This window comes from Alligator mississippiensis, chromosome 3 (genome assembly GCF_030867095.1).
Source record: "Alligator mississippiensis isolate rAllMis1 chromosome 3, rAllMis1, whole genome shotgun sequence".
NCBI lineage: Eukaryota > Metazoa > Chordata > Crocodylia > Alligatoridae > Alligator > Alligator mississippiensis.
Genome location: NC_081826.1, coordinates 121,923,068 through 121,950,743, shown reverse-complemented (window position 1 = coordinate 121,950,743; position 27,676 = coordinate 121,923,068). Strand labels below are relative to the sequence as shown.

General features: G+C 46.1%; 1 protein-coding gene across 2 annotated transcripts; it reads left to right on the top strand.

The window, feature by feature from the left end:
* Positions 1 to 27,676, top strand: FAM217A (family with sequence similarity 217 member A). 2 transcript variants are annotated; one of them, XM_059724349.1, is made up of 6 exons: positions 1 to 126; positions 9,179 to 9,263; positions 9,366 to 9,391; positions 11,265 to 11,336; positions 11,431 to 11,510; positions 25,326 to 27,676. In XM_059724349.1, the coding sequence occupies exons 1-6, from the start codon at positions 19 to 21 to the stop codon at positions 26,455 to 26,457; spliced, it is 1,503 nt and encodes a 500-aa protein (XP_059580332.1). In that variant the 5' UTR covers positions 1 to 18; the 3' UTR covers positions 26,458 to 27,676. The 2 variants fall into 2 exon arrangements, with proteins under 2 accessions (XP_059580332.1, XP_014462455.1); XM_014606969.3 differs by lacking the exon at positions 9,366 to 9,391 and having other exon boundaries at positions 47 to 126.

Genomic DNA, 27,676 nt, shown 5'->3' with positions numbered 1-27,676 from the left:
GCGGCGGGCGGCAGGCGCATGCCCCTGGGCTTCGGCGCCCTCCGCGGGCGCAACGGGGGGCGACGCGGAGGGGCCCAGGGAGCCCCCTTCGCGGGCGGCGTCTACGGCACCGGCTTCTCCCGCCAGGTACCAGCGGGATTGGGGTGTCCCGGCGCAGGCACCGGCCCGCTAGCAAGCGCTGGCTGCCTTTGCAAGCAGGGAACCCCGTGCAGGCACCCGCAGGGGTTCAGTCCCCATAGGGGAGCGCTCAGGGCGTGCAGGAGCAGGGGCCTGGGGAGAGCATGGGCAGCGCCAGGCTGCCCGCCCTCTCCTGCCTTGAAAAAAACAACGGCCTCCTGCGCCCCAGCAAGATAGCAGGGCATATTTATGCTGCCTTGTTGCTGCTGCAGGTGCACGGCCGCAAAGGGCCTGGACCTTTGCTTTCCCTTTGTGCCTCCACAAAACTGCAAAGGTGGCATCTGTCGGCAGCCTAATACGTGCACGGTTTGAGGGCTGCGGTAACTGCTGGGTGCTGCTGTTTTGCAACTGTCTTTTCATCGGGCACACAGATCCAGGCGGCGGCCAAGGGACAGGGGCAATTTTATTGTGAAATGTAGGATGCGCCCGGCCTGAACAATTAGCTTCTGTGTGCCATAGTTATTCCTACAAGGATCAAATTTGTGAAGCCGGTACAGTGTCACCTTGTGCCCACCTGGGCCATTGCCCGTAGTGCTTACCTTGTATCCCTGAGGGCTGCGCGCTTGATTCATTCATCACCACAAGGGCAGGGCAGGACAGGACAGATAAAGCTTTTGACACTTGAATGTTTTCTATAGTCTTTTTGCAACTTGGGCAACTTGTTGGGCAGCAGCAGCAGCTATTTTGGGATGGGTTGGCCATAGGGCAGGGGTGGGCAATTAATTGGGCTAGAGAGCCATTTAACAAGTTGTGGTGAGCTGTTGGCTGTGCGCACACACACACACACACACACACATACACACACACGTGCACACACACATTCCTGGCCCCAGCCTGCCCTCCCATCCCCTTACCTGGAGCCATCACCATCTGGTGCTTGGGGTGAGGAAAGGGGGTTGGAGCCTGGCCAAGGGGCTCTGCACTGTCCTGCCCCACCATCAGGACTCCTGGAGCATGTGCAGACACCCCGCCATCGCTACCCCACAGCTCCCAGGAGCCCTGATGACAAGGCATGATGGGACAGAGCAGAGACCCGCAGCCAGGCTCCATCCCTGGCTCAGGGCCCTGGCAGCCGCTAGGCGGAAGCAGACCTGCCCACCCAGCATTGTGCAGCATGGCTCATCCAGGGCCTACTTCACAGTGCTGGGTGGGCCAGGCTACTTTTGCCCAGCATCCCCTGCAGCACCTGGGAAATGCAGTCCAGCCCTGCAGGCCCTGGACACCACCTGTCAGCAGAGGCCAGGGACCAAGCATGGCTGCCCTAGGGCCTGCAGGGCTGGATTGCATCTCCCAAGTGGTGTAAGAAACATTGGGCGGAAGCAGCCTCATCCATCCGCCCAGCACCATGTGACAGGCCCTAGATGGACTGTGCTTGGGCCCCCACTGCTGGCAAGAAGCGTGGGTGGCAGCTCCAGCTTTGGCCTCTTCTGGCAGTGCCAGGTGGGTGGGTGGAGTTGCTTCTTCCCAATGCCCCCCATGACACCTTCAGAGGCCAGAGCCATTTCCGGTGTTGCCTGCCAGTAGAGGAAGGGGCCCAAGTACAGCTCACCCAGGGCCTGCTGCGCGCTGCTAATGCTTGCGCTGCCCACCCACAGGCCAGATAAAATCAATTTGCAGGCTGGATCTGGCCTGCAGGCTGTATTTTGTGCCCCTCCCCCTCCTCCTCCCCCCCAAACAGGCTGCCAGTCGCCTTCCTTATGATGTTGGATTTGATTATCTTTTTTGAGAATGTTTGCTACCAATGGTGAGCCTATAAGGCTGCTCAGTAAACATGCTGCAGCAGGTGCAATAATTTCTGTTCTTTTTTATGTACAAAGAACCCTCGTTTGGCAACATTTATATTTATGACATCCCACAGTTCGAGATAGAAAAAAATCGAACTTTTTTTTAAGGGCTTAATCAGCAACTGCATGCATCTTGTTCATTAGATTTAGGCATGCACCCAGGACGTCATCAAATACCGTATTTACTCGAATAAAAAATTACCCCAATTAAGACAACCCCCCTAGTAATAGATTTTATATAAAGGAAATTTATACATTTTCTATAATTTTCCAGGTATAGGATTCTAATTATTGGAGGTTTGCCTTGAATTTGTCAACCTCCCACTGCTGCAGCAGGGAAAACAAATCTGGGGGGTAAGGTAGCCCATTTGCCCTCTGACAACTTCTTCCCTTTGCAGCACCTTTCTACCCTTCTTACTGTCACACCCTGCTTGCCCTGAGCACATGGAAGCAAGGGGCACATTTGAAAACACTGAACTTGAAAAAAAGGAGCATTAGTAATTTGCATCTAGTACCCATAGACAGTTCATCCAGAAATAATTCATTTTACCTTTTTTTTTTTTTTAAACTGCTGCAGATTTTAGCACAGGTATTCCATAAACACACTTTTAAGGAGAATTTTAGCATCTGCTTATATGTAATACAAACTTTTAGGTTTTTTTGCATACACACACACTCCCCTCCCCTTTTCACACTCCCCAATACCCTTCTGTTTTTCCTCCAAGTCCTTACTCCATGTTGTCTTCATTGCTCTCTTCTTCCCTGTCATCCTTGTCTCTCACCCCCACTTCATCACTGTCATCATCCTCTTCCTCATCATTGTTGTTTTCTCTGGGAACTCCACTCCTGAACACTGTCCCAATCTCTTCTCTTCTATGTGATCTCTACTGTTTTCTCCCCGTCATCTTCTACTGTCTTCCTGTAGTATCTGGAAGCTTACTCAATCCCATTTTGATACAGTCCTCAACTGAGAGATTTATGTGTCTGTATACAAGCAGGTTCCTGGCCTTCTACAGGGCATTTCTGAAGCAGGAAATGAACTGTTCAAAGCAGGCTGTCAGGTTTCCCTGCTGTTTGGTTAGGTGTCTGTACAGTGTCCCTGTCTGGACAGGGTCCTGACTCTTGTCATCATCATGAGAAGTAAAATTACTCTCCTCCACATCTCCCTGGCGTATGGGCAGTTCCAGAGGAGGTGGTTGATTGTTTTCTCTTTCCACTGGCAGGTTTCTCTGGTACAGGTTGGGGAGCCTCTGCCCCTCTCTGTATCTTAGTGTCTCCACATGAAGTACTTGATGGGTCACTTGCCAGTTCAAGTCACTGGGGACTGTGTCCACTGGTGACAGTCTGTTTCTTGCTTTTACCATCTCCTGCATTTCACAGTAGTTTTTCTAGGTCATTGGGCCTTCTTTTTGTAGCTCATACTTGTTCCAGAACTGCTCTAGGACCTTGTAGAACCACATTGGTTCCCAGGTGTATGGGCACATGTTGGGTGGTGTGTACACCTCCTAGCGTCATAGCGGGTGACCTGCAAACTCTTTTTGGATTTTGCATATATATATGTGTGTGTATATAGATGTGTGTGTGTGTATATAGATGTGTGTGTGTGTATATATATAGGGGTGTGTGTGTGTGTATAGGGGCGTGTGTGTATATATATATAGGGGTGTGTGTGTGTGTGTATATATATATAGTGTGTGTGTATATATATATAGATGTGTGTGTGTATACACACACACACATCTCTCTCTATATATAAAATATATAGAGAGAGATGTGTGTGTATAGATGTAATTATATATTAATATATAAACATAATATATGATATTAATATGTAATAGTACATATAATGTAATACACATATATATAGACAGACAGACAGACACCTAACCTCTACAAACTTGTCTTCTGACTGATATGGTTCACTCAACAATCCAAAACACACCTTTAGTTACCTCATTCTCAATCCAGTTACAATGACTACACTGTGCACCTGCTCTCACACATGTCCATGTGCCCGTCACCATCACCTTTAACTGTCACAGTCACGCAAAGGACCACCTCATTGCTTCCCTCCTCCTACCCAATTCCCCCATCTGTTTCCCTAGTCCTTCCACTCATTGTCACCATCATCATCATGGTTCTCTTAAGGGGTCCTGCCTCTGAACAGCCTATGCCAGTATTTTCTCTTCCACATGATCTGCATCCTTTCTTCCTTGTCCTTTTCTTTCACTGTCATTTTCGCAAGTGACCTGTAAACTATACTTTTTCGTTTTCAAAAATATTTATTACTATATATAAAAATAAATATATATATATATATATATATATATATATATATATATATATATAACTGTACCTCTAACAATTTGTCTTGTGACCACTATGGTTCACTTGACACTCTCAGAGCACACTTTTATAGTTACATCATTCTTAGTCCTGTTACAAAGACTCCATCGTGTACCTACATTCCTGCATGCCCATGCACCCATCACTGTCTCCTTGAAACCGTCCCAAATACGCAAAGGACTACCTCTGTCTCCTCTCTTCTTCCCTCCCAAATCCTCCTGTTTGTTTAGCTCTTTCACTTATCATTGGATTTGTTGTCATCATCATTGTCATTATTCTCATTGCTGTCTTCAGACGGTGTGCCTCTGAAAAGTCTATGCTAGTTCCCTCTCTTCCATGTGCTGTCCACCATCTCTTTCTTATCCACTTGTACCATCTTTTTGTAGTCCCAGTATATCTCACTCAGGCCCACTGTAATACAATCCTCAACTGGGAGGTTTGTGTGCTTGTTTGTGAGCAAGTTCCTGGTCTTTCACGGGGCATTTCTGAAGCAGGAGATGATTTGGGTGAAATGGGCTGTCAGGGTCCTGTGCTGCTTAGTCAAGTGCCTGTACAGCAGCACCTCTCTGATCAGGGTTATAAAACCTGTCACCACCAGGAGGAGTATGTAAACTTTTTTCCACACCTCTCTGACAAATGGGCAGTCCTGGAAGAGGTGGTCTTTTGTTTCTGCCTCCTACCGGTCAGATTGCCTGGGGCAGTTGGATGGGCCTCTCTGCCCTGTGCTGTTTTTCCATGCCCTCACAAGGCGTTCCCAGTGGGTTACTTGCCAGTTCAAGTCTCTGTACTCCTTCTGTAGGTCTTGGTGGAAGATTCTCTCCAACACAGCCTGGGAACTATCACCAGGAAATAGATTCACAGGAGATATGACATCTCTTGCCCTTACTACCTCTTATATCTTGCAGTGATTCGCCAGGGTTGTTGGGGCCTCATCGTTGCAAACTATACATGATACTAGTCCAAAGTCAAAAGGCTGGTAGTATACTATATAGTTCACTCGGCTGGGCCCCAACAGGGTCAATAGCATTTCAAGCCATTGTGACCCCACAGTTCAGCAATGTTTAAGTATGCATCCAAATACCCCCAACAAAGGATCTGTATGCTAAGTAGCCCCCAACTCATGACTGGAACAAAGTGTTCTTGTTTGAGTCCTGGGAGCCTCCAAAAATTTATATGCAGATGAGATGCAGGGCAACTTGGTCTGGCTCTAACTCATGGAGGACAGGGCCACACTAATCATATGCATCAGGCTGAGAGAGGGAGTGACAGGGATTCTTGTTCAACTGTTTAAGACCCTATTTGGTGATGTTTGCCAGACATTTGGGCTAAGTACAGACAGCCAAAAAGCCCGAGGCTGAATTGATTCAATCTTCACAGGTTAGTTTAAGCTGTATAGATTGAATTGATAAGCAAGTAAACAGACATTCACTTTGATTCTGGACATGCAGTCACATGCCTGCAATGGCTCAGGTCAGAAGCCAAGGTATGCTAAAGTATGCCTCCCTGCTCGGCTGGAGCAGACGGCTTGTACTGAGGCTACCTACCCACCCTGCGAGGCAGGGTTTGCAGGGGAGGTGTAAAGGATCCTGGGATTCCGGGTACTGTGAGTCAACTTGAATTTGTAAGGAATCTGGGGCAGAAGTTCAATAAACCAATTTAACCTAAATCAGTTAAGTTTGATTCTACATCTACCCAGGTTTATCTTAAACTGCTTTTGGCCATTTTGAAAATGGTTTATGTGCACTGAACCTCTGTTGTGTTACAGATGTGAACCGGTTTCCAATCACTTATACCGGTTTATGTGTAATTTCTCTCCCTAGCTTTAAGGCTGGTGAAGAAACAGCACTCTTTGGAAATGGGAAAGAAAGGCACAGCTGAGCTGTGGGAGTGAAGAGGAAGTCGAAATGTATTGTGTGGTGGCTCACCATGACTTGAAAAAGAGTCATAACTGAGGTGGACTGAGCACAATGTGTAGTACCATATATCTTATTCAGATAGGTTATATTAAACTATTTTTATGATAGGTTCTTATCAGCATGTTTAGTTTTTTTGCAATTATTCTTTAGCAAGGCTAAATCCATTCTAAATTCAATTGGGCAAAGCTCAGTAGTTAAGGTCCAAAATTTAATTCAATGATCAAGTCTGTGGTTCTACCACCAGGCAAGTACTCTATCTCCCAGACCTGTTGGTCTGGGGCTTCAGTTACTTCCCAGATCCAGGTAGGCATCCTATGTGTAAGCCCCAGGCCTGGAGGCATTGGAGTTCAGATGCATAGTGTCTCACTTGATCTTAATCAAAAGGCTGAGAAGTGATCTGCCCCATGTGGGTCATGTATTTTATAGTCATGCTCAATGTTACCTACATTTAATCAGATTCATAGTTGGATTCCATTACTGAGTGCATGCTGCTTTTAGCAGTTGTTCAAAGATAGGCAGCGTATCTAATAGGGTTTCCTTGTATGTGTGTGTAAGACGAGGGGCTTCTGGGGGGGGGAACTCATATTTGAGTAAATACAGTATATTCCATGTGTCAATAGTATTTTTTATTTCTTCCTACAAAGAACAAAATAGTGGTTTAACTTTTACATAGAGCATTGGAAACACTCAGGACCTAGGGCTTGAGGTTGAATGGTAAAGGGGACACAAGAAACAACAGGAAAAGCCTTCAGGAAAGTGAAAGCAGAAGTAAAGACTGCTGGAGGCAAGGATTGAAATCACAACCTTTATTAACAAATTAGAAGTTCTTTCCCATGCCATGAAGGCCGAGAACTATTCCACTGTCATGGACTGTCCATACAGTAGCACAATTGAAACCTTAGCATCTTGTATTGCAGAAATAGCACAGCAGCTACAAACAGCCATTCATTTTTACCAGTGGAAATTTATGATAAATGTACTTCAGAGCCTGTACTGCAGCTGACCCCACTTACTTGCTGCTGCTTTCCATGCTGCCTTCCCCAAATTTGGTTGATCCCAGTGTTCATAAGGCAAGGGGAGCAGCAGCAAAGGAGATCTTCCAAGTGTCAGCCTGGACTCTCTTTCTCACAGAGGGGCATGTTCTCCCAGGAAAAATTGAATGAATGCTTATACATTCCTAGCTTCTACCAGGAGAGCAGCGATTCTTCTGGTAGAACCACACTGCCTGTACGTGGCCAGTATCTGCTTCTTCAGATTCAGGTTGCTTGGTTTGATTCCCGATGTACTTCACAGTTATAACATGTATTCACCACTTGTAATATAACCATATTGCCTGCAAGGTTTAAGTTCTATATGAATTTTTCTAAATGTTAAAGAGCCCTTTAACTTGTTGCTGAGACAAACAAAAGATTGCTGTTTCCTTGGGAATCTATAGACATCCTTGGCTTGGTTCCTGTATCCCTAGCCCCAAGGAATTCTGGATGTGCCTTTAGAGAGTTTAATACGTAAATAAGTCATCATATGTGATGCTGAGTTGTGACACACTTTTTTAACTATTCATTTTTTAGCTGACGATCCCTAAAACATACTGGCTTCTGGGCACAAAGTGTTGATAACATCATGGTACTTGGTGGAGCAACTTGTCTGCAGCAGGTGGATTACAGCCAAACAGCATTTGTCTGCTCTTAGACAAGATTTTAAAAATCTTGAACTAAAACCTCATTCATTTCCCACATCCTCCTGGGAAAATCTAAGCCTGCAAGAGGGGATTCTAAATGTGAAAAGTCAGAATCTAACCTACAATCGTTTGTGTTTTGTCAGCTCTGCTCCCTTTGTTACATATTTGTAGGGGTCCTTAATTTGCAGTTTTATGGTTTTTGTGGAAACTGCGAAAAATGGCCTTGTTTGCAGTTGCCAGGAAATATTGCACTGGGTGCGATGTCCCATGAAATCAACAGGAAAAAAAAGTGCATTATTCATATAATACGCTGTTTTAGAATGTCCCATTGCTTACCTCAATACATAGGCAATGTGACAATCACTTCAGCCATAGAACATGTGATTGAGGGTGGGCACATCTACATGTTCATTAACACACTTTAAGTAATGCGCATCAAATTTAGTACTTCAGGGCATTTTTACACATGCAAGTGCTGCAGTGCCAGGTGCTCTGACAAGCACCAGGCACTGCATCACTTGCAGTTGTATAAATGGTGAAATGTGCATCAGTGCTGAGAAAATGGTGGCGATGCGCTTTTGAACTAAAACACACAGAAAGTGCTTTAGTTCAAAAGCTCACCACCGCCATTTTCTGCGTGCTGATGCGCATTTCACCACTGATACAACTGCATGCGGCACAGCCCGGTGCAAGCTAAGTTGTGTGCAGATCAGAATCAATTAATTGAGTCTGCTCCAAAGTGGCAGATCTCCAGCACATCATGGGACAAAAAGGTATGTGTATAAATGCCGTGTTGTGAGGTACTAGAAAAAGGCCCAGCACCTTATTTTAATGTGGGTTCACTAAAGAGCATGCTTTTTTGTGTGACGCTTTGAAGTGCATTAAAATAGGTTAAGACACATTAAAGCACATATGTAGACGTGCCCAGTCTGCTAGTGACATGGACTAAATGAAGGTGCCAGTCATTAAAGTGAAGACGTTTCTGTCATCTTTTAAAAAGTTAAATGCAATGCCAGTGCCTCTCTGCCAGTCAGCACTGAGGGGTGGGGCTGCTGGGAAATGCCCACAAAAATGGTTCTTCATGCCATAACCAAACTGCAAAAGTTGCTTTGCCTCATCCCAAATATTTATAATTTCCATTCTATTCAAGGGGGCTAATTTGCAATGAGCAAATAAGAAGGCTCATATAACCACAAATTTTAAATTGTTGTAATTGCAGTGCGTTTTAAAGTGTCCATATTTTTGCACTTACTGTAACAAACTGTGTGTTGTTGCAGAGCTTACAAACGTGTGACTTAGAACCTGATGTCCACCTTTGTGAAAATAAATACTGCCCCTCAGGAGATGTCATTGGCACAGGAGGTAAGAAAACCCAGGCATTTGTGCTTCTGCATGGAGAAAACTTCTAAAGGACTATTATAAACATATATCAACTGTTGGTTTTTTATTGTTGCTCTTTTACAGGTGCTCTGTCAAACAAGTTGCACAAGGTAAGGGAAAAAGAAAGAAATCTTAATAATTTCAATCCAATTTATCTGAATGTAATTTAATAAATATCAGAACTGACTGCTGGTTTTAGTCTTCTTCAGGCAAAAGTAGCTAGCAATGTTGAAAAGGTCTGCGCCATAATTTTTCTTCTTAAAAAACTATAAAGGACGTGAAGTCTGCCAACAAAAAGATTTTTTTTAAATAGTTTCTACGTGCGAATTTGCCTGTGTGTATATTTATTTTTAATTTTTTTTATATTTCATATTTCATATTTATTTATTTTAATAGCCTTATTTTAATACTTTATTTTATATAGATACTGTATTTTATACATATATATGTATATATTTATTTTTAATAGCCTTTTAACAACCTACTGATTCCAGAAGTTTTCTTTGTGGATTCTAGTTGCCTCTTGGATTTGTCCTAGGTTAAATTAAAAAATGTGCCACTTGTTTTAAAAAGTGAAATTCCAATTTAATTCACTTTAGGCCTCAGCAAATGGGAACAAACTTAGTTGGGAGTAACGTTTGTAGGCAAGTAAGAATAGTCCCTATGTTGTATTAACACTGTTTTCTGTAATAGAATGATGAAATCTGGTAATTGCACACATCACAAAAAAACGCTACCACCATTAGCAACTATGCTCTCTCTCTACACTATTAGAGCATTTCATATTGCATTACAGCCCTTACCAGCCTCTTAACGCTACACCTGGTAGCAGTCCAGCCAAACCCTGAAAGCTTTGCTGAACTTAAAGAGTATGAGGCTGACCCAGCTGCCACTTGCCTTGTAGCCTTCCTGTACCTGAAGAGCATTTGGACCTTACCTGGCATGTAGGTCTCAAGCACAGGAAGTTCACTAGCAGCAACCACACAACTCACCGTTTCTGACTTCTGACCCTTCTGCATCTCACTTCTGTCTGCTGCCTATAAGTTGAGCAGTGGTGGGCAAAATAAGGGCCAGAGGCCATTCTATCCGGCCCGCAGGGCCCGTAAAAAATGTAGAAAATTAATATTTCTCTGCCCTTGATTCCTGTCAAAAGGAATGGTGTGCATGTATAGATGGTGACACTTTACTGTGCAGTAGATTAGTTTATTGTGCAGTAAAGTGGCTTGTGTAGACACACCCAGAGAGAAGCATTTCCTTCTGAACAGGACTGCCAGTGTGCTCTAGCACAGAGTTTCTCAACTGGTAGGTCACAAGAATATATGAAAGGGTCGCAAACAGACTTTAAAAACGGATCAAGGATTGTTGGTTGTAGCCATGTTGGTCTAAGGAAATAGGCAGACAAGGTTCTTTGGGTAGATGTGATATCTTTTATTAGACCAACTAAATAGTTGGAAAAATTGTTCTTTGCAAGCTTTTGGTTATGAACACCCTTCTTTAGGCATAGGGAGAGTCAAACTTTAAAAATGGATTCTTCTTTAAAGGAGAAAAAAGTGGGAACCGTGGCTTTTCTCTTACAGGTTTTCAGAGCTTCAGCCTGCAAAGGGCTTCTTGGGCCCACCCCTTTGCCCCACATGCCCACCCCCTGCTCCACATACCAGGGGGCTGGGGCCTGGGGTGGGGGGTAGCAGGTCAGGAGTGAGGGACACTGGGTCGGGACTGGCCATCAATGTTTATAGATGGGTCCTGGTACAAAAAAGGTTGAGAACCACTTCTCTAGCCAGCATTTTTAACAAGCACAAATTCCTCACACAAAGCATTTTAAATACTTTGCTAAAAACCGAATTCAGCCCAGTGAAATCAGTGGGGTTGCACGGTTGCAACCAAGGAAAACTTTTAGATCAAAATACCCAAGAGAAATAGATGATCATGTCTGGAAAAAGTACTTCCACACGGAGTAAATACTATGGTTTATCTGTTTTACAGGACTCTTACAGAAGTCCAGTGGAACTACTGGCAGATCTTAGATTGTCAAAGAATACAAGTAGAAGAACGCAGGTGGGATTTGTTTGGTTTTTTTATTTTCAATTTTAGCACATTATAAAACATATATCAGTAGTATTTTTATAGAAATGTTTTCTCTTTTTTGCAGCTAAATCAAAATAATAACAAGGAAGGGACATTTAATTCCTGGGGATATACACATAATAAAGTCAATGCTACTGTGAACAGGTAACACATTTAATTCTTCAAACAATTTAATTAGAACAGAATTTGTTTGCCCATGTCCAAGCAAGCTGAACAAGTGAAAGGACTGCTTGCTAAGACAAGCATTTAGCACACTGTGGAATTTTATACTACTGGTTAATTATCATCTTATATGATTTCTAACATCCAAGTTCAAAGGGGATTTATGGATTAATATATAGATAATTTAATTAAAATAAAGTAATTTGAGAACTTGGAAAGTATGATGTTCAGGTAAGTGTTTTTAATCTCTTCGGGAACACAATTATTTTCTTTTCTGTTATGCCCAAAGGATGTTTTTTGCCATCTTGGGATGTAATTTATTAATGTTATTAACATTTTTTCCAATTAATCCTGTATGTACTCTGCCAATCCTGTGGAATAAAAATATACAAAAGGAAATTAATTTTTTTCTCCATACTGGAATTCCTTCTTCCCATCTATCTAAGACCTACTCTTTCCTTTCCACCTTAAAGAACACCATTCCTCTAGTCTCCCTGTTTCTTAGGGTAAGCTAGGTATGAATGACATTGGTTATTTTCACTTCTAACATTTGAGTGTTTTAACTTTATATTTTAACTTATTATGTTTGAACAAGAAAAGGACAGAAGTTGCTTAAGTTGCTGTAAAATTAAGTCCTGATCCTACAAAGAGACAAGAACGTGGATAATTTCATTGTCCAAGGCAATGAGTGCATCTATACATGAAATTAACATGATGCGATAAACTCTGGAGCAATTTGAGCCAGGGTCACCTGCTCCCTCCACAGTGTCTACACGTGCACCTGGGACAACAGCAGTTTGAGCAGGGTAGAGCAGTTCCCGGCTGACAGCAGGCTTGGTAGGTCAGCCTTGAGCTCCGGGGGGCAGTGTTGAGTGGCAGAGGGGCTAGCTGGGGCATGGGGGAGCCAAAGTGCAGAACTGTGCAGCAGGCAGCCCCCATACTTAATCATCTTCATGCCCCAGCCGGCCCCTGTCACTGCATATGCATTTCGTTGCACTTAATTACTCCGTCGTAAAATAGTACTAGCCCTGACAGTACTATCTTATGGTGGAGTTAATTTATTTACTGCACCCTAATATCGGCACACAAGTAGACAGTGACACTTTACTACAGAGCTAATTGCAGTAAAGTGCATATATAGATGTACCCAATGTACATAAAGACAGGTGTGTAAAGTTATGCATAAATCTAACTCTTTGTAAGATTAAAACCTAATGATATTCTAGAAGGAGCAGCAGCTGTACTTAGAGGCATATCTGGTGATTTAGAGAAGTTTCTTGGAGTGTCTTCCTCTTATGACTACCTTAATAAAACAAAATACAGCCAACCTGGCTCTATCAAGAACCAATTGGATCAAGCTAGTCTAATCTCCATTTTTTTTTTGCCAGGATAACTGGCTTAATAGAAAAGTGAGAAATGCAGATGTGATACCTTCTGTTTAGTAAGGCTTTAGACACTGCCCCACTGCCATTGCCATAAGCAGCTAGGGAAATATGCCATATTTATTCAAACATAAGAATCCCCCCACTCCCTCCCAATCATCATGTGAAAAAAGCTCCTCATTTTACACTTGCATACAAAATCTCACTAAATATGTTATAATTAAACTGCTGCAGAACACACTATGTTCTCAGTAATGGAAAAAAAAACTATGAAGTTGATGAATTACAGTTTTCTAGCCACATACCTAGGTGTTTTGGGCATTTATGCCAGCACTATGGACACATAAACATGTACATGTAGACTGAACACGGGTACTCTCAAGACTGGTTGGTCAGGAATGTAGCTATCTATCCATACGTGAGTGTAAGTATGACTTCAATATACACTGAGGTAGAAATCAGTAAGAGGAGGGATTAGATGAGTTCTCGGTTTCCTTTTCAGCCTCACATTTCAAGATGTTCCACAATTAAAATAACTATAGTCCTTTCCACAGTGGAATTTGAAACCATGATAGTAACAGCTATACATGTTTTTCTTAAATAATTTAACAATAGCACAAACAGCATGATACAAATGTATAACACAGCCATGCCCACAGATTCCAGAGGATTTTTCCCCATGCACCATACAAATTTACCAGACGTATGTTGCATGTGGTGTTGTGTGTGGTAGGATTTCTTTTTTGTCTGCCTTTGAAGCGTTAGGGATACTAGTTGCAATGGACCAGTGCTCTGAAATGATACCAGGAAGCTACTACTTAAATGCTGGACTGATGGGTCTGCCTGCATACTCAAGGTCAAACTGATTTCCAGGTGTGCGGTCCAGAAAGAGTTTTTCCTCAGGTCATATTGCCAGAGGGTTTTTTGTTTTTTTTTACCTTCTGACACAGGATGGATCTCTTCATAAGAATCATCTGTGCATTTCTCATCACATCACAGTTCCAGGGGTTCTGGGCATTATATTGGGTTCAAGATCAAGCTAAGTAGATGAAAACTAATAATTTGTGGTATATGGGAGGTTTCATAGATTTCATAGACATTAGGGCTGGAAGGGACCTCGGAAGATCATCGAGTCCAGCCCCCCCGCCCAAAGGGCAGGAAGTCAGCTGGGGTCATAGGATCCCAGCAAGATAAGCATCCAGTTTCATCTTGAAGGTGTTCAACGAAGGCGCTTGAACAACCTCCGGTGGCAGGCTGTTCCAGACCTTGGGGGCTCGGACAGTAAAGAAATTCTTCCTTATGTCCAGCCTGAAACGATCTTGTAGTAGTTTGTGACCATTCGACCTCGTCATCCCTTGGGGCGCTCTGGTGAACAAACGTTCCCCCAGATACTGGTGGTCACCCCTGATAAACTTGTAGGTGGCCATCAGATCACCCCTGAGCCTGCACTTTTTCAGGCTAAAGAGCCCCAGGGCTCTCAGCCTGTCATCGTAGGGTCTGCTTCCCTGACCTCTGATCATGCGCGTGGCTCTTCTCTGGACTCTCTCAAGCTTCTCCACATCCTTTTTGAATTGTGGAGCCCAAAACTGGACACAGTACTCCAGCTGCGGCCTCACTAAGGCCGAGTACAGGGGGAGAATGACGTCCCGGGATTTGCTTGAGAAGTATCTATGGATGCAAGCCAGCGTTTTGGTCGCTTTACTAGCCGCAGCATCGCATTGCAGGCTCATGTTCATCTTGTGGTCAATGATGACCCCCAAGTCTCTTTCTTCCATAGTGCTAGCCAACATAGCACTGCCGAGCCTATAAGGATGCTGCGGGTTTTTTTTCCCAAGGTGGAGAACCTTGCATTTATCGGCGTTGAACACCATCAGATTCTCGTCCGCCCACTTGCTGAGCCTGTCCAGGTCAGCCTGGATCATCTGCCTGTCTTCTGGTGTGGATGCTTTGCCCCAAAGTTTGGTGTCATCTGCGAACTTGGCCAGTCCGCTTCTGACTCCAGTGTCCACATCATTAATGAAGATGTTGAACAGTATGGGTCCAAGGACAGAGCCCTGGGGGACCCCACTAGTCACAGGACACCACGATGAGTGACTTCCATCAATTATTACCCTCTGGGTCCGACCTCGGAGCCAATTTTCCAGCCAGTGGATCGTGGAGGACCCAAGGCGACAATTGGCCAGTTTCTCCAAGAGACGATCATGGGACACCAGATCGAAGGCTTTTTTGAAGTCAAGATATATGACATCAATCTCATCTCCCTTATCCAGGTGATAGGTCACCTGGTCGTAGAAGGAAATGAGATTGGTCAAGCAAGACCTATCCACAACAAACCCGTGCTGGCTGTCCCTTAAGATGTTGGCGTCGGCCAGTCCGTTAAGGATGGCCTCCTTAATAAACTTTTCTAAGATCTTCCCTGGGATAGAAGTCAGGCTGATGGGCCTATAGTTAGCCGGATCCACTTTCCTCCCTTTCTTGAAGATAGGCACCACATTGGCCTTCCTCCAGTCTTCGGGCACTATACCAGAGCACCAAGAGTTTTCAAAGATCCGCGCTAGAGGCTGGGCTATGATGCTCGCCAGCTCCTTGAGTACCCTGGGGTGAAGATTGTCAGGGCCGGCTGACTTGAAGGTATCCAGCTTCTCAAGATGTTCCTTCACGAAGTCAGCATTAATGGAGGGCAGGGGATCACCCTCACCCGGACTTTCCGGCCCTGTAGCGGGCATGGGCGTCCCATGGGGCTGATGAAAGACTGACGCAAAGTACCTATTTAATAGGTTGGCTTTTTCCTGGGTGTCAGTTGTCAGTTGCCCCATCTGGTTCAGCAGGGGTCCAATGTTGCCCCTGCTTTTCCTCCGGCTCCCCACATATCTGAAAAAGGACTTTTTATTGTCCTTGATGCTCAAAGCTAGCTGGAGTTCAGTTGCAGCCTTGGCTTTCCTGGTCAGCTCCCTGCAGGACCGGACCAGTGCAGAATAATCCTCCTTGGAGGTGACTCCCATCCTCCATCCTTTGTAGGCCTTTCTTTTTAGCCTCAGGAGGTCTGCTAGGTCCCTGGAGAGCCAGGGGGGCTGCTGTGCCCTCTTGCTGCCTTTCCTCCGAGATGGAATAGACTTAGTTTGTGCATTGAGGATCGCTCCCTTGAGGAGCAACCACTCTTCTTGAACTCCCCTCTCCCTGTGGTCACGGTCCCTTAGGGCCTCACTGACAAGCCTCCTGAGCTTGTCAAAGTCGGCTTTCCTGAAGTCAAGGACTTGCGTGTTGCTGACTGACTTGCCAGCTTTTCGGCGGATGATGAAGGTGATCAGCTCGTGGTCGCTGTCACCCAGCTTCCCATCGATCACTAGGTCGCCGACTAGGTCATCCCCAGTAGCCAGTACCAGGTCGAGCAGCGCTTTGCCTCTCGTTGGCCCATAGACTTCTTGAGTCAGGTAGAGGTCATCCACGCACGAGAGTAAGCTCTGCGACCGCTCAGATTTTGCTGAGCGATCCTCCCACGAGATGTCTGGGTAATTGAAGTCACCCATGACAACCATAGTCCTGGAGCAAGCTGCCTCAGCCAGTTCCCGGGCAAACTCCTGGTCAAGCTCAGGACTTTGGGTGGGAGGTCTGTAGTAGACTCCCACCATTGTGTCCCCTGTGCCGTGTTCCCCACGGATTTTAACCCAGAGGGTCTCCAGCCGTCCACCCTAGTCGCCAATATAAGCTTGCAGGGACACATAGCTTTCCTTAACATAGAGAGCTACACCCCCGCCCCTTTTCTCTACACGATCCCTCCTGTACAGGGTATAGCCATCTATCCCCGTGGTCCAGTCATGGGTGGAGTCCCACCAGGTCTCCGTTATCCCTATGACATCGTAATTGTTTGCACTGAGCAGGAGGATCAGCTCCTCCTGCTTATTCCCCAGGCTCCTGGCATTAGTGTACAGGCAGGCAAGTGCCCCCTGGGGGGCTCCTTCCTTGCCCACAGATTTTACCAGGGCTGGGGCCGGGGTGGGCTCCCTTGAGTGCCGTGATCTGCTGGCTTTGCAAGGATTGATCAGCGGGCCAGCAGTGGCGGTAGTCCCCCCGTCCCCCAACAGGCTTAGTTTAAAGCCCGGTGGAGCAGGTCAGCCAGTCTGGCTGAGAAGAGCCTCCTCCCTAGGGGAGAGAGGTGGAGACCATCTTTTCCCAGCAGCTTGCTGCCTCTCTCGCCAAAGAGCAGGCTGTGGTCATGAAAGCCAAAGCCTTCCTGACGACACCAGCGCTGCAGTCTTTGGTTGACCGCATAGATCCTCCTGTCCCTTCTCAGCCCATAGCCTGAGACTGGGAGGATTGATGAGAACACCACCTGTGCCCCCAGACCCTTAAGCCCCGCTCCCAAATCCCTGTAGCGGCTCATGACCTGGCTGGGAGTGCTCCGAGCCGTGTCATTGGTGCCCACATGAATAAGGAACATGGGATAGTGGTCTGTGGGTTTGAGGAGCTTGGGGATCCTCTCCGCAATGTCCCAGATGTGGGCCCCTGGGAAGCAGCAGACTTGCCGGGCTAAGGGGTCAGGGTGGCAGATTGGCCCCTCCGTCCCCCTCAGGAGGGAGTCTCCCACCACAAACACCTTACGTTTTGTCTTGGGGAGAGCAGGGGCGGGAGTTGCAGTTAGGCCCATGTTGCCTGTGGGGGCCGGCAACTCAGCAGGCTCTGCTGGGGCAGCAAGAAGTGCGTACCTGTTGCTCAGCTCTGGTGGGGGAGGGGCCTTGGTGCGGCGGGTCTTAGGGCCCTTGACCACTTTGGTCCATGCCCCTGGCTGGACACAGCAGGAGGTCCCAGAGTCCTCCTTTGGCGTGGAGGGAGACTGTGATCTACCCTCTGCCTCCCGGGGGAGAAGGGCCTGGCAGTAGGAGTCTATCTCCTGCTCGCAGTCCCTGATGGCACGCAGTCTCTGGACTGTGGCCTGGAGCTCCTCCAGCTGGCGCACCAGAGACCCCAAAAGGGAGCAGACCCCGCAAGGGGAGGTCACCGTGCTCCCAGGCCCCAGAGCCTGAAAAAGGGACAGGCAGCCCCTGCAGCCGAGACCCAGGGGCTCTGTCTGCGTGGAGCCCGGAACCAGGGGCTCCGTCTGGGTGGCCGTCTCTGAGGTGCCGGGGGGGGGGGGGCCGCGGAGCCTGAGGGGACCCTCGGGGTGCGGCGCATGCCCATCCGTGTCATGCCTCAGGTAGGCTGGCTACGGCTGGGACTGTCTACCCTGGGGGGTGCGCAGGCAGGGTCTGGCACCCTCCCGCGCGAACTCCGCGCTAACTCACGCGCCGGCAGAGAAGCGCGCCTGTTTGCGCAGCCTGTTTGCACAGCTCCGGTCGCGTGGCTCCCTGGGGGGCTGGGCCAAGTAGGGGCCTGGGCGGGGCTTGACCCGGCCCGGCTCCACTCAGCCATTGCCTCCCACACACACACTAAGGGGTTAGCCCCCTCTCTCCACGGGCCCCGCTTACCCCGGCTGTGCTGGGGGTCGGCGGGGGGCTCCGCGGCTGCTGGAGGGTTTCTGGGGGGCTTCGGGGGAGCGGGGGCACAGCGAGCTATCACCCGCGCGTCTCCCGCCGCTTCCGAGCCTAACTGACTGAGGTTAGACTGACTGATCTAGTCTCTTCATGGTCATAATGTCCATGAAACTTGTCTTCGCTCAGTTGTATTTTCTGGTGCAGCCACATGTAACAATTGAACCTTTCCCAAACATCAATGATTGGGGTCCAGTGCACAGTTGTTGCAGGACAGACTATAAATGACAGTAGCTCCTCATCTTTTCTCTTCTCAGCTGATAAGCTGACCATTATTAAACTGGTCAATTCTCTATTTTCTGGGGTAGAGGAGATAGCAGCAGTGCCACATTGTGAACAGCTGACAAAGTAAACAAAAAACAAAACCTGAAAAATGTGCTTCTTAATAGGTTGTGACCTACCACCACCTAATTAGGCTTCCTTGTTCTGTTGCCATGTAGTTTTGGGTATACCAAATAAATTGAATCTGAATTTCAGCACTGGTGGGCACATCTACATGTGTTGGTCTAATAAAAAATATCAAATTCACCCAAGGAACCTTGTCTGCCCACATCTACATATGCATTTAATGTACCTTAAAGTTACTGTGCTTTAAAATAAGGCCCAGTAAACTGCACCTGGGAATGCATCTACATGTATCCCTGCATCGGGAGCAAATTTACTCCTAACAGGGCCAGTTGAGTCCAGGACTGCTTCTGGACCCCTGCACTGCCCTAGCAGGGGGAGCTGCAGGCTCCTCTGGTACCAACCCCAGGCAGGCAGGGGGTACAGGGGTCAGGCCTGGGCTCTGGGAAGCAGGGCGGTAGCTGTCCTGGAGCAGGGGACGGCTCCCAGCCTCTTGGTGCTCAGGATTGCAGCCTGGCTTGGCGGTGCTGGCTTGGGGTGATGCTCCATGGCCAAGTGGGAGCAGTGCCTTGAGCTCTCCCTTCACTTTGCTTGCTGAGGGGTAGGAGGAGCTCTCTGCCCCTGGTTCTAGCGCTGCTCAGCTGGCTCCTCACAGGAGCTGGGAACTGAGCAGCACCAGGATGGGGGAGCTCTCTATCACCAGGGACAGAGAACTTCCTTGTTCCCTCAGCCTAGCCACTGCCCACACAGCACAACCCCTCAGTTGGCTCCCGCTCCTTGCCTGTGCCTGCAGGGAGCTGGGAGCTAAGCAATGCTGGAACTGGAGACAGAGCAAGCAAAGCAAAGGGAGGGGAGAGCTCAAGGTGCTGCTGCCACTCGGCCACGGGGCATTACCCCAAGCCAGCACCACTGAGCCAGGCTGTGATTCCCAAGCTCCACCTGGGAGCTGCAGACAACAACCCCATCTCTCTCTCCCCTGCCTCCTGTGGCTCCTTGCTGCCTAGGCTGACCAGGAGTAAATTGTTCCTGATCAGTATTACACATGCACTACTGCATAGTATCTAATGCATGGTTAATCTAGTTCCTGTATTTTTTTTTTCTTTTTGGTACTAGCAAACCTAGGCGCATTAGCCTAATTTACTGCTCAGCAAGTCCTGCACACACGTAGATGGTGATGCTTTTCTGTGTATGTCTAATGTGCACTAAAGCGCCTTGTGTAGATGCACCCAGTGAGGACTCAGAAAGATTCTTTTAGTTATTTTCTAGTAGTGCTTAGCTGAACTTAATACTTCTGAGGGGAACCTGTAATTGCTATAAATATTTTCACTATAGTTGAAAAATTACCCAGAAAGTATTTTATTACCAGTTATCTTCATTTCGTAAAAACTAAAGATATGTATAGGTTATATATGTGGGGACAAATAAGTATGAAATTTAATTTTCATTAATCCACTCATCACTGAGGAAGAACATGTCTTGTCATCTGTAGGAAGAGTCTGAAAGCACCGTCTGAAGAAACTGCTTCTGCCAAGTATTTCCCTCTGTCTGTCCCTCTACTGCCTTCTCATTTAATAAATCCTTTGAACCCCTAATCTTTCCATACTTTTTGGAGCCCTAAGGCACGGATCCTGAGAAAGATACTGTGAGGGCTTCTCAGTCACCTAGTAAAAGTTACTTGATGATAAACATTATCTGGGCTTTTCAGATATTTTCACTGTATAGGTTACATTGTAATAGTTTTATTGACACTTTTGTTCCCCTTTTAGTAGCTACAGCATTTGTTCCAGTGGAAAAGTAATGTTAAGAAGGTACGGAATGTGCCTTTAATGAAGTTTAATAGCCTGGAAACAAGTAGAGCCCTCATCAACTGCTCCACAGTCTCTCCACACTGCAGGACATGCTATTGGAAAATCACTGATTCATGATGAGGTTTTATTTCCCTGGTAGGTTAAGGATAATTCCTGAAATTACTTACACCCTTATTTAACTTTTGTGATGTCTACTGGATGTAAGACAGCTCAAAAGTTGATCTGCTGTCTTGAAGCTTTTAAAACTTCTCTCTCTGCCTCTCCCATCATCTAGAATAAAGCATTGGTTTTTCCTTCATTCATCTCCTGGCCAACTCTGCTTATAGGTATGCTGTAACATATTTTCCAAATGTATCTCTTTCTCAATATTTGAATCAAGGAGCTTGGGGCTACAGCTCTTCAGAAGGCCCCATTAGACTGCTTTTTCCCTATTGCTGGAGGCCAGCCCACAGTATATTTTCATCTGTCTTTGTTTTTTCAAGAGACTCAAACCTTTTTTTCCTTGAAGAACTTTGTTTTGAGGCAAATTTTTAAGCATTGTGTAACTGTCCTTATTGTTCATCCACACTTCTACTTAATGAAGTGCTTAAAGTAACTCGGCTGTCTAACAGATCCTGCTGCTCAGACATTGGTTCCTACTTGTCATTTGTCACAATTCTGAGGTGCGTAGTAATCCTGTCATACAGTGTCACTTCCAGAATATTTATCATATGTTTTCAATTAAAAAAAAGAAAAGGCTTTAATGTATCTATTAGGGTTCCCAAGAGTTAAGGTCAAAATATCAGTCAGGCTGTACATTAATCATGTTTGTCTTCCCCTTTCTTGCTCCTGCAGCATGAACAGGGATGAATGATGGTGTTCATGCTGGTCCCAAATTACATGCCTAAAGTTACATTCATTTTCCTTTCTGTTATAAATAATAGTCAACTAATTTCAGTGTTCCAGTTAATTATTTTGTCTAGAATAAACAAGGTCCTCTGGTTTCCTCTAGTTACTCCTACTCCCAGTTTTTAAATCTTAAATTTATGTGGGTACATGCAATTTAATAAATATGGTCAGTCCCCACTCTGTCTCTATCCCCCCAATTCCTTGCACAGAACCAGGGTAATCCAAAGCTTTGCAGAGGGTGAAGATATTCCTCTGCATCTTGACTCATCTTGGAATGGCTCAATCCACAGGAGTTCCTTCCCATTCCCTGGCACAGGTATGCAAAGGATAGGGGGAGAACTGGTGCCACTCAACCCATCCCAGGTTCCTGGAATAGCTTGAATGGTGGGAGAGAGCTGCCATGGCTTGATCCATCCCCGGTCCTGTCACCCTTCTGTGCAAGTTGGGGAGGGAGGAAATTCCCATTTCACAAAAATGGGATGAATGACTAGTCACAGACTCGGCATCAGTCAGGGCTGTAAGCAGAGCCAAGGTTCACCTGCAGAGGTGAGGAGGCAGGGTCATGCTCTGTGCTCCCTGCAAGCAGCTGCAGGCTGTTTGATAGTCTGGTTTGTACTCTGGAACCAGTCAGGGTCCCCAGCACAAGTACTGGGCCTATGTGCTAGTTCATCCACAGGGGCCAGAGAGCAGTGAACCCTGAGATGCTGAGGGACCCATCCAAGACTGTTTAACATACCACACATTCAAATTAAAGCGCGATACAAACCAGCCACAAAGATGTTCTATGTTTAACAAACAGTATCTTTTGAGGCTGGCTCACCATGTTTATGACTTGTTTGCCATTTTAAACATGCGATAAATTGCTCAAGTGTGTGGCATGTTGCAGTTCATTACACAATAAAAGCAATGTCTGTCAAAGGCCCCACTCTACACACACATCACACCAGAGTATAAGATTTATGGCATGCTAAGGGAACATTGTGGGAACGCCTTGTTAAAATACTGCCAACACGTTATTGACCTCTAGAAATTACCCTGAGTTACAAACTTAAAATCCAACTCTATATTTTCCCAGAGATACTGAGTCCTATGAAAGATAGGTCTAAACTGCTGACCAGGTGTCCAGAGTCAAAAAAAGTTCAGAGGAAGAAATTTCAGATCAGGGTTATCTCGTATCTGTTGGGTTCAACAGTTCTCAGTTTCTCTCAGAAAGCTGAGTTACAGCTTTCAAAAACACATCATAATTTTTAAGACATGCTCCAGGGAGCTGCAGGAAATCAGTGCTCATGGTGGGTCATTTACTTGCAGGAATCATACCAACTTTATTTTATTATCCCATATCACAGGGGTGGGCAAAATACAGCCCGAGGGCCAGATCTGGCCTGCCCTCCAGCCCGCAGCACCCCTTCAAAACCCAGGTAATGGTGGCTGCCTCTCTAAAAGCCTCTGGCAGCACCAGCCATTGGCTGCAGCACCTCAGGCTGTTTCCTTGGGTTCTGGTTGCGAGGCAACCAGCCCTGACCTCAGCCTGCCCCAGCTGGCCTCGCTCTGCCCCTGGCTCAGGCCAGGCTTGCAGCTTGAGAGGGGCAGGCGGGCTGGGACAGAACCTGTGACGCCGGTGAGAGGAAACAGTGTCTGGGCCAGCTTCTGCCTCCTGCGCGGGACTGGGAAAGGCCCTGCCCTGCAGGTAAGCCCAGGAAAGCAGCTGCTGGGCAGGCTTTCCCTATGCTGGGCTGCTTGGGCTGTTCAGGGTTGGTCTGGACCAGCACTGGGGAGGGGAAGCAGCAACTGGGCCACAGCTCCGGCCCAGTCAGCACCAGGGAGGAGAGGTGGCGGCGAAGCAGTGTGTCACTCAGGACAGGATGAGTCCAGCTGGAGCTGCAGGGGCTCAGCTGCACTTTTCCCCTGCCTGTGCCAGTCAGTCCCAAGCAGCACACGGCTCCGCCGCCACTTCTGGCAGGTGCAGACCCAGCTGGGCTCCTGTCCCCAGCAGCACGTGAGAAGCTGGTTTCAGCTGCATGCTGCTGGGGATGGGAGGAACCTGGCTGGGTTGGCACCGGCCAGCAGAAGTGGCATGAAGCTAAAGTGGGCTCCTCACGTGCTGCTGGGGATGGGAGGAGCCCGGCCAGGTCTGCACTGGCCAGCAGAAGCCACGATGGAGCCGTGTGCTGCTCGGGACTGACTGGTGCAGGCAGGGGGAAAGTGTAGCTGAGCCCCTGCTGCTCTGACCGGCACATGAGGACTTCAGCTGTATGCCACCTTTCCTGGCTGGTGCAGACCCAGCTGGGTCCTTTCCATCTGGAGCAGCATACGGCTAAAGCCAACCTACCAGGTGCTGCTGGGGATGAGGCAAGCCCGACTGGGTCGGCACTGGCCAGCAGCAGCGGAGCCTCCTCCTTTTGGGATCAGCTGGCACAGGTAGGGGGAAAGTTCTGGGGGAGGTCTGATGCCCCTGCAACCCCACTGCTGGGGCAGGCTGTTACAGGGGTCACAACCCCTTGCTACCTGGTAAGTTGTGCAAGGTGAGGGACGTCCAGTGGCAAAGGTCAGGGGGTAGGGCTTCTGGTGGCAGGGGTCAGGGTATGGGACAGCCAGTCCCAAGATGGCAACCAGAGGGTGGGGCAACTGAAGGGGCAGGGCTACCCATGCCACCCTCTACAGCTCGCCTGAGTCATCAGGCAGCCCTCTGCCCGAAATAATTGCCCGCCCCTGCCATATTAGGACAATGGTTAGAAGCCTGAGCCTTGGGTAATGTTATATATGCTTAGTGGCTATTCCTTTTTGCTACACAGTTGTTGCATCATTAGTTCACTCTAAATACCTTGTATATTTAACTCATTCCTCTGGGATTCATATTTTGACTATAAAGGTGGTTTGTAACATTACATTCTCTTCTGTGATACTTAATGAAACGGGACTTGACTAGCAGTTGACTATAAGCATCACAGCAGTTGCATACCATGAGTTCTGAGGAGAATCTTACTGTATTTTTGTCACTAGTATTTGTTTCACAGTTAGTCTATTTGGAAAAACAAACTGTGCACTAGCTTTGGATCCTATGAAGAACAGTGGTGAAGAGGCAAGGATTTTTGTGGGTGATACCTTTTATTGGACTAACTGCATGGCGGGGATAGACTTAGATAAGAGTTTTTCCCCCATTCATAGTGTACCAACAGGTAAAACTTCCCTGCTATGTAGGGAAAGGATCTTGAGACAACTTAAAAGAATCTTCCTTTAGGGCCTGTTTCCAGCCCTAAAGGATCTAACTATATAACTCCTGTTAACTTAAGAGTTAAACTTCCCTTTTGGATATACATGTTAAAGAACCTGGAATAAGATAAAATTCATATTATGTTTCAGTGACAATACAGCAGGTAAGTCACAGATTGAATGTTTGGCCTTAAAGTCTGTTGGGGAAAGAAGAATAGAAGGGATGGGACTCAAGTGAGCAAGAAGAAAATCCACTTGTGATACTTTAATGGCAAATTTTGATTGTTTCATTGCAAAAAATAAGGCTACTTTCCTTATTAGGCAAACAGAAGTTGACCCTTAGTTTGTAGAAGGCATTAAAATTCCCATATAAGTGGGTTATTTCACTGTCAGATATATTGTGTACGACGGAGCCAATGACGTAATTTAGTCTTTCAATATCAATTGAACAGCAGTTTTTGCTCTTCTTGTAATATGGGGACACTAACATCTACTTCCTCAACCTATAGGTAGGCAAGCAATGTCAAAATTCCTAGGGACTTCAGTAGCTTTAGACTTCTATACGTGGTGCATTTTCTCCTATAACTCCCCAAATGAAAAAGTACCCTACATTTTCTCTCTCTTTTTTCTCCCTCCCAGAGACATCAGTAAACTTCAAGTGAAAACTGTCTCCGGCTCGAAAGATATTTCTTTAAATTTCTTTACTCTTAATTGTACATTGTTGGTGGCTCATATGAACAAATATCAAACTGCGTCTTATCCAGGAGTGGAGCAGGCAGCATTAGGAGTCTACTGGACAAATGGAGATGGGGATTTTTGCAAGGCCAGAAATGAAGCCATTGCCTCTAGCTCTTACTCTGCTGCAGAAAGTAATAACAATACACAATTTGTGTCTAGGCAGAATTTGACCTTAGGAAAAAGTAGTTCAAAGAACAAGCTTTTGACAGAGGAAAGTAATGAATCTGAAAGTGAAAGAGCAGATGATGTTTTGCCTACTTATGTTAAAAACACGACTCTGAACTTAAGACCAAAAACTGCAGAAAACACTAAAGAAGCTTCCTACAAGCGCCAAAATGAAGAATTCTCATACCCTGATTTTCTTCCATCACCTTTCAATAAATTGGATTTACAAAAGTTAGCCTTATCGAAATGGGATAACTGGAAGGCTCTCTTTTCTCCACCTCCAGAAGACTCTATGGTGAAACTAATATCTCGTCTCTTGGAAATGGAAAAAATGCAGCATCTAACTGTATTAAAAGAGAGAATAAAAGACCTGACTGTCTCTTCCCCCGTTCCAGTTGGCAGTCGACCCAGTTCCTTAAAACCCATGCTTCAGTTGAAGCAGTCAAGGCCATCCGAATCTGCGTGTCCTCAGACAGTTTGTAATGGAGATTATCAAGAAAAAAGTAGATCCAGCCCTGCTTTCTGCACACTTGAATGGACCAGCTCAAAAAGCATAAAGCAGCATAGAGCATCTGTTGATACCTTTAAATGCTCTAAAGTGTCTACAATTTTGAACTCAAATCACATGCTCTCAGGGAGGTCTTCCTCATGTTGTGCACCAAAAACTCAATCAGCTGTTCAAATGACCTCAAAATTACTGCCTCCAAGTACAGCTATAGCCTGCTCATTTCCTGAAAAAGACAGTTCAAAATATAAAAAGCCAGAGAACAAAAAAAAAGTGGGAACAGGTAAAGTTTTCCATTGTCAAAAGCTCAAAGCTCTATGTACTTTGCCAGACCAGAAGTGTAGTCAAAGCGACAAATGGTAATCTTTTGAATTCACACTTACCATGAGCAACTCTTGCATTGTTCATAGTGAAGGCATCAAGTATGTTTAAAGGTATGAGATGAAGGTGATCTGAAATAGCACTTGAAAATTTACGCCAAGCGCACTGTATGAAAAACAGTTATTCATTCCCCTCCCTCCCACTTGCTGGCATCCATGACACCCTTTGTGTGACTTAAAAAAAAAAAAAAATAGTGTTAACCAAGCCATTCCCTCAGTTGCACCTTTAGCTTGAAAGGGCTCTTGGTACTCAAGTAATAGGAGCTCATTAAAATTGCCAGCTGGCAGGCAGCCCCCTACCAGAGACCATTGGATTAGCCCCTGCAGCTGCTGCAGAAGTCTTCAGTTTCAGTCAGCTGTTGCCACAGTTGCAACATCTGATCAGGAAAGCAGGTCACAGAGTCTTGGGGGGTGGGGGAGCTAAGGAGCAACTAACTACCGATTCCCCCCGTTCTTCACTTCCATCAGCTAGGGAGGGTGCCTTTCTGGTGTCTTTGCTACATTCCTGCCAAGGGGCTGTGTACATGTGCCCACCCATAACATACTACAAAAATAAAGCCTGCCAGAACCCTTGAAGAACACTATTTAAGTGCAATGTAAAGGGAGGAGTGGTATTTCAACAGAGAAGACAGGCTGTACTGCAGGTCAGCTGTCTGAGTCTCCTTGGTGGGCTTGTACAACCCGTGCTGCTGTCCTTCAAGCACAATTCTTACCTCAAATATGTTTCCCCAGGCTGCTGTCATGTCTCCTGATTGCAGCATAGATGTATGCAGAAATACAGTCACATGTAGAATCTCTATACCTAGCTGTGCAAGTACCTATGCAATGGGTACACTGATTGGTGTTGTGTGTCAGCTTGATACACCTAGCAGTCAGAAGATTTAGATTTATGATTCTTATTGTGACCATAGTTTATCCTCAGATTGTGCATATACATAAATATGCACAAGGAGGGAGACTACAACTTGACAATATTGTTTTATGTTAGTATAAACACCACTGTACTACTGAGATATAAATACCATCAAGCCACTATGTGCTCCTCAAGCAGCTGGCTATACCTTTAATAAGTGCTGTGAAACAAAGCAGAAATTGTGCAAAACATCCATTTAAATTCTTAGTATTGTTTTACATAAATATAAAAAAATATATAGTAGTTTCTAATTACCTATAATAACATTAAATTCCTTTTTTACACTGTT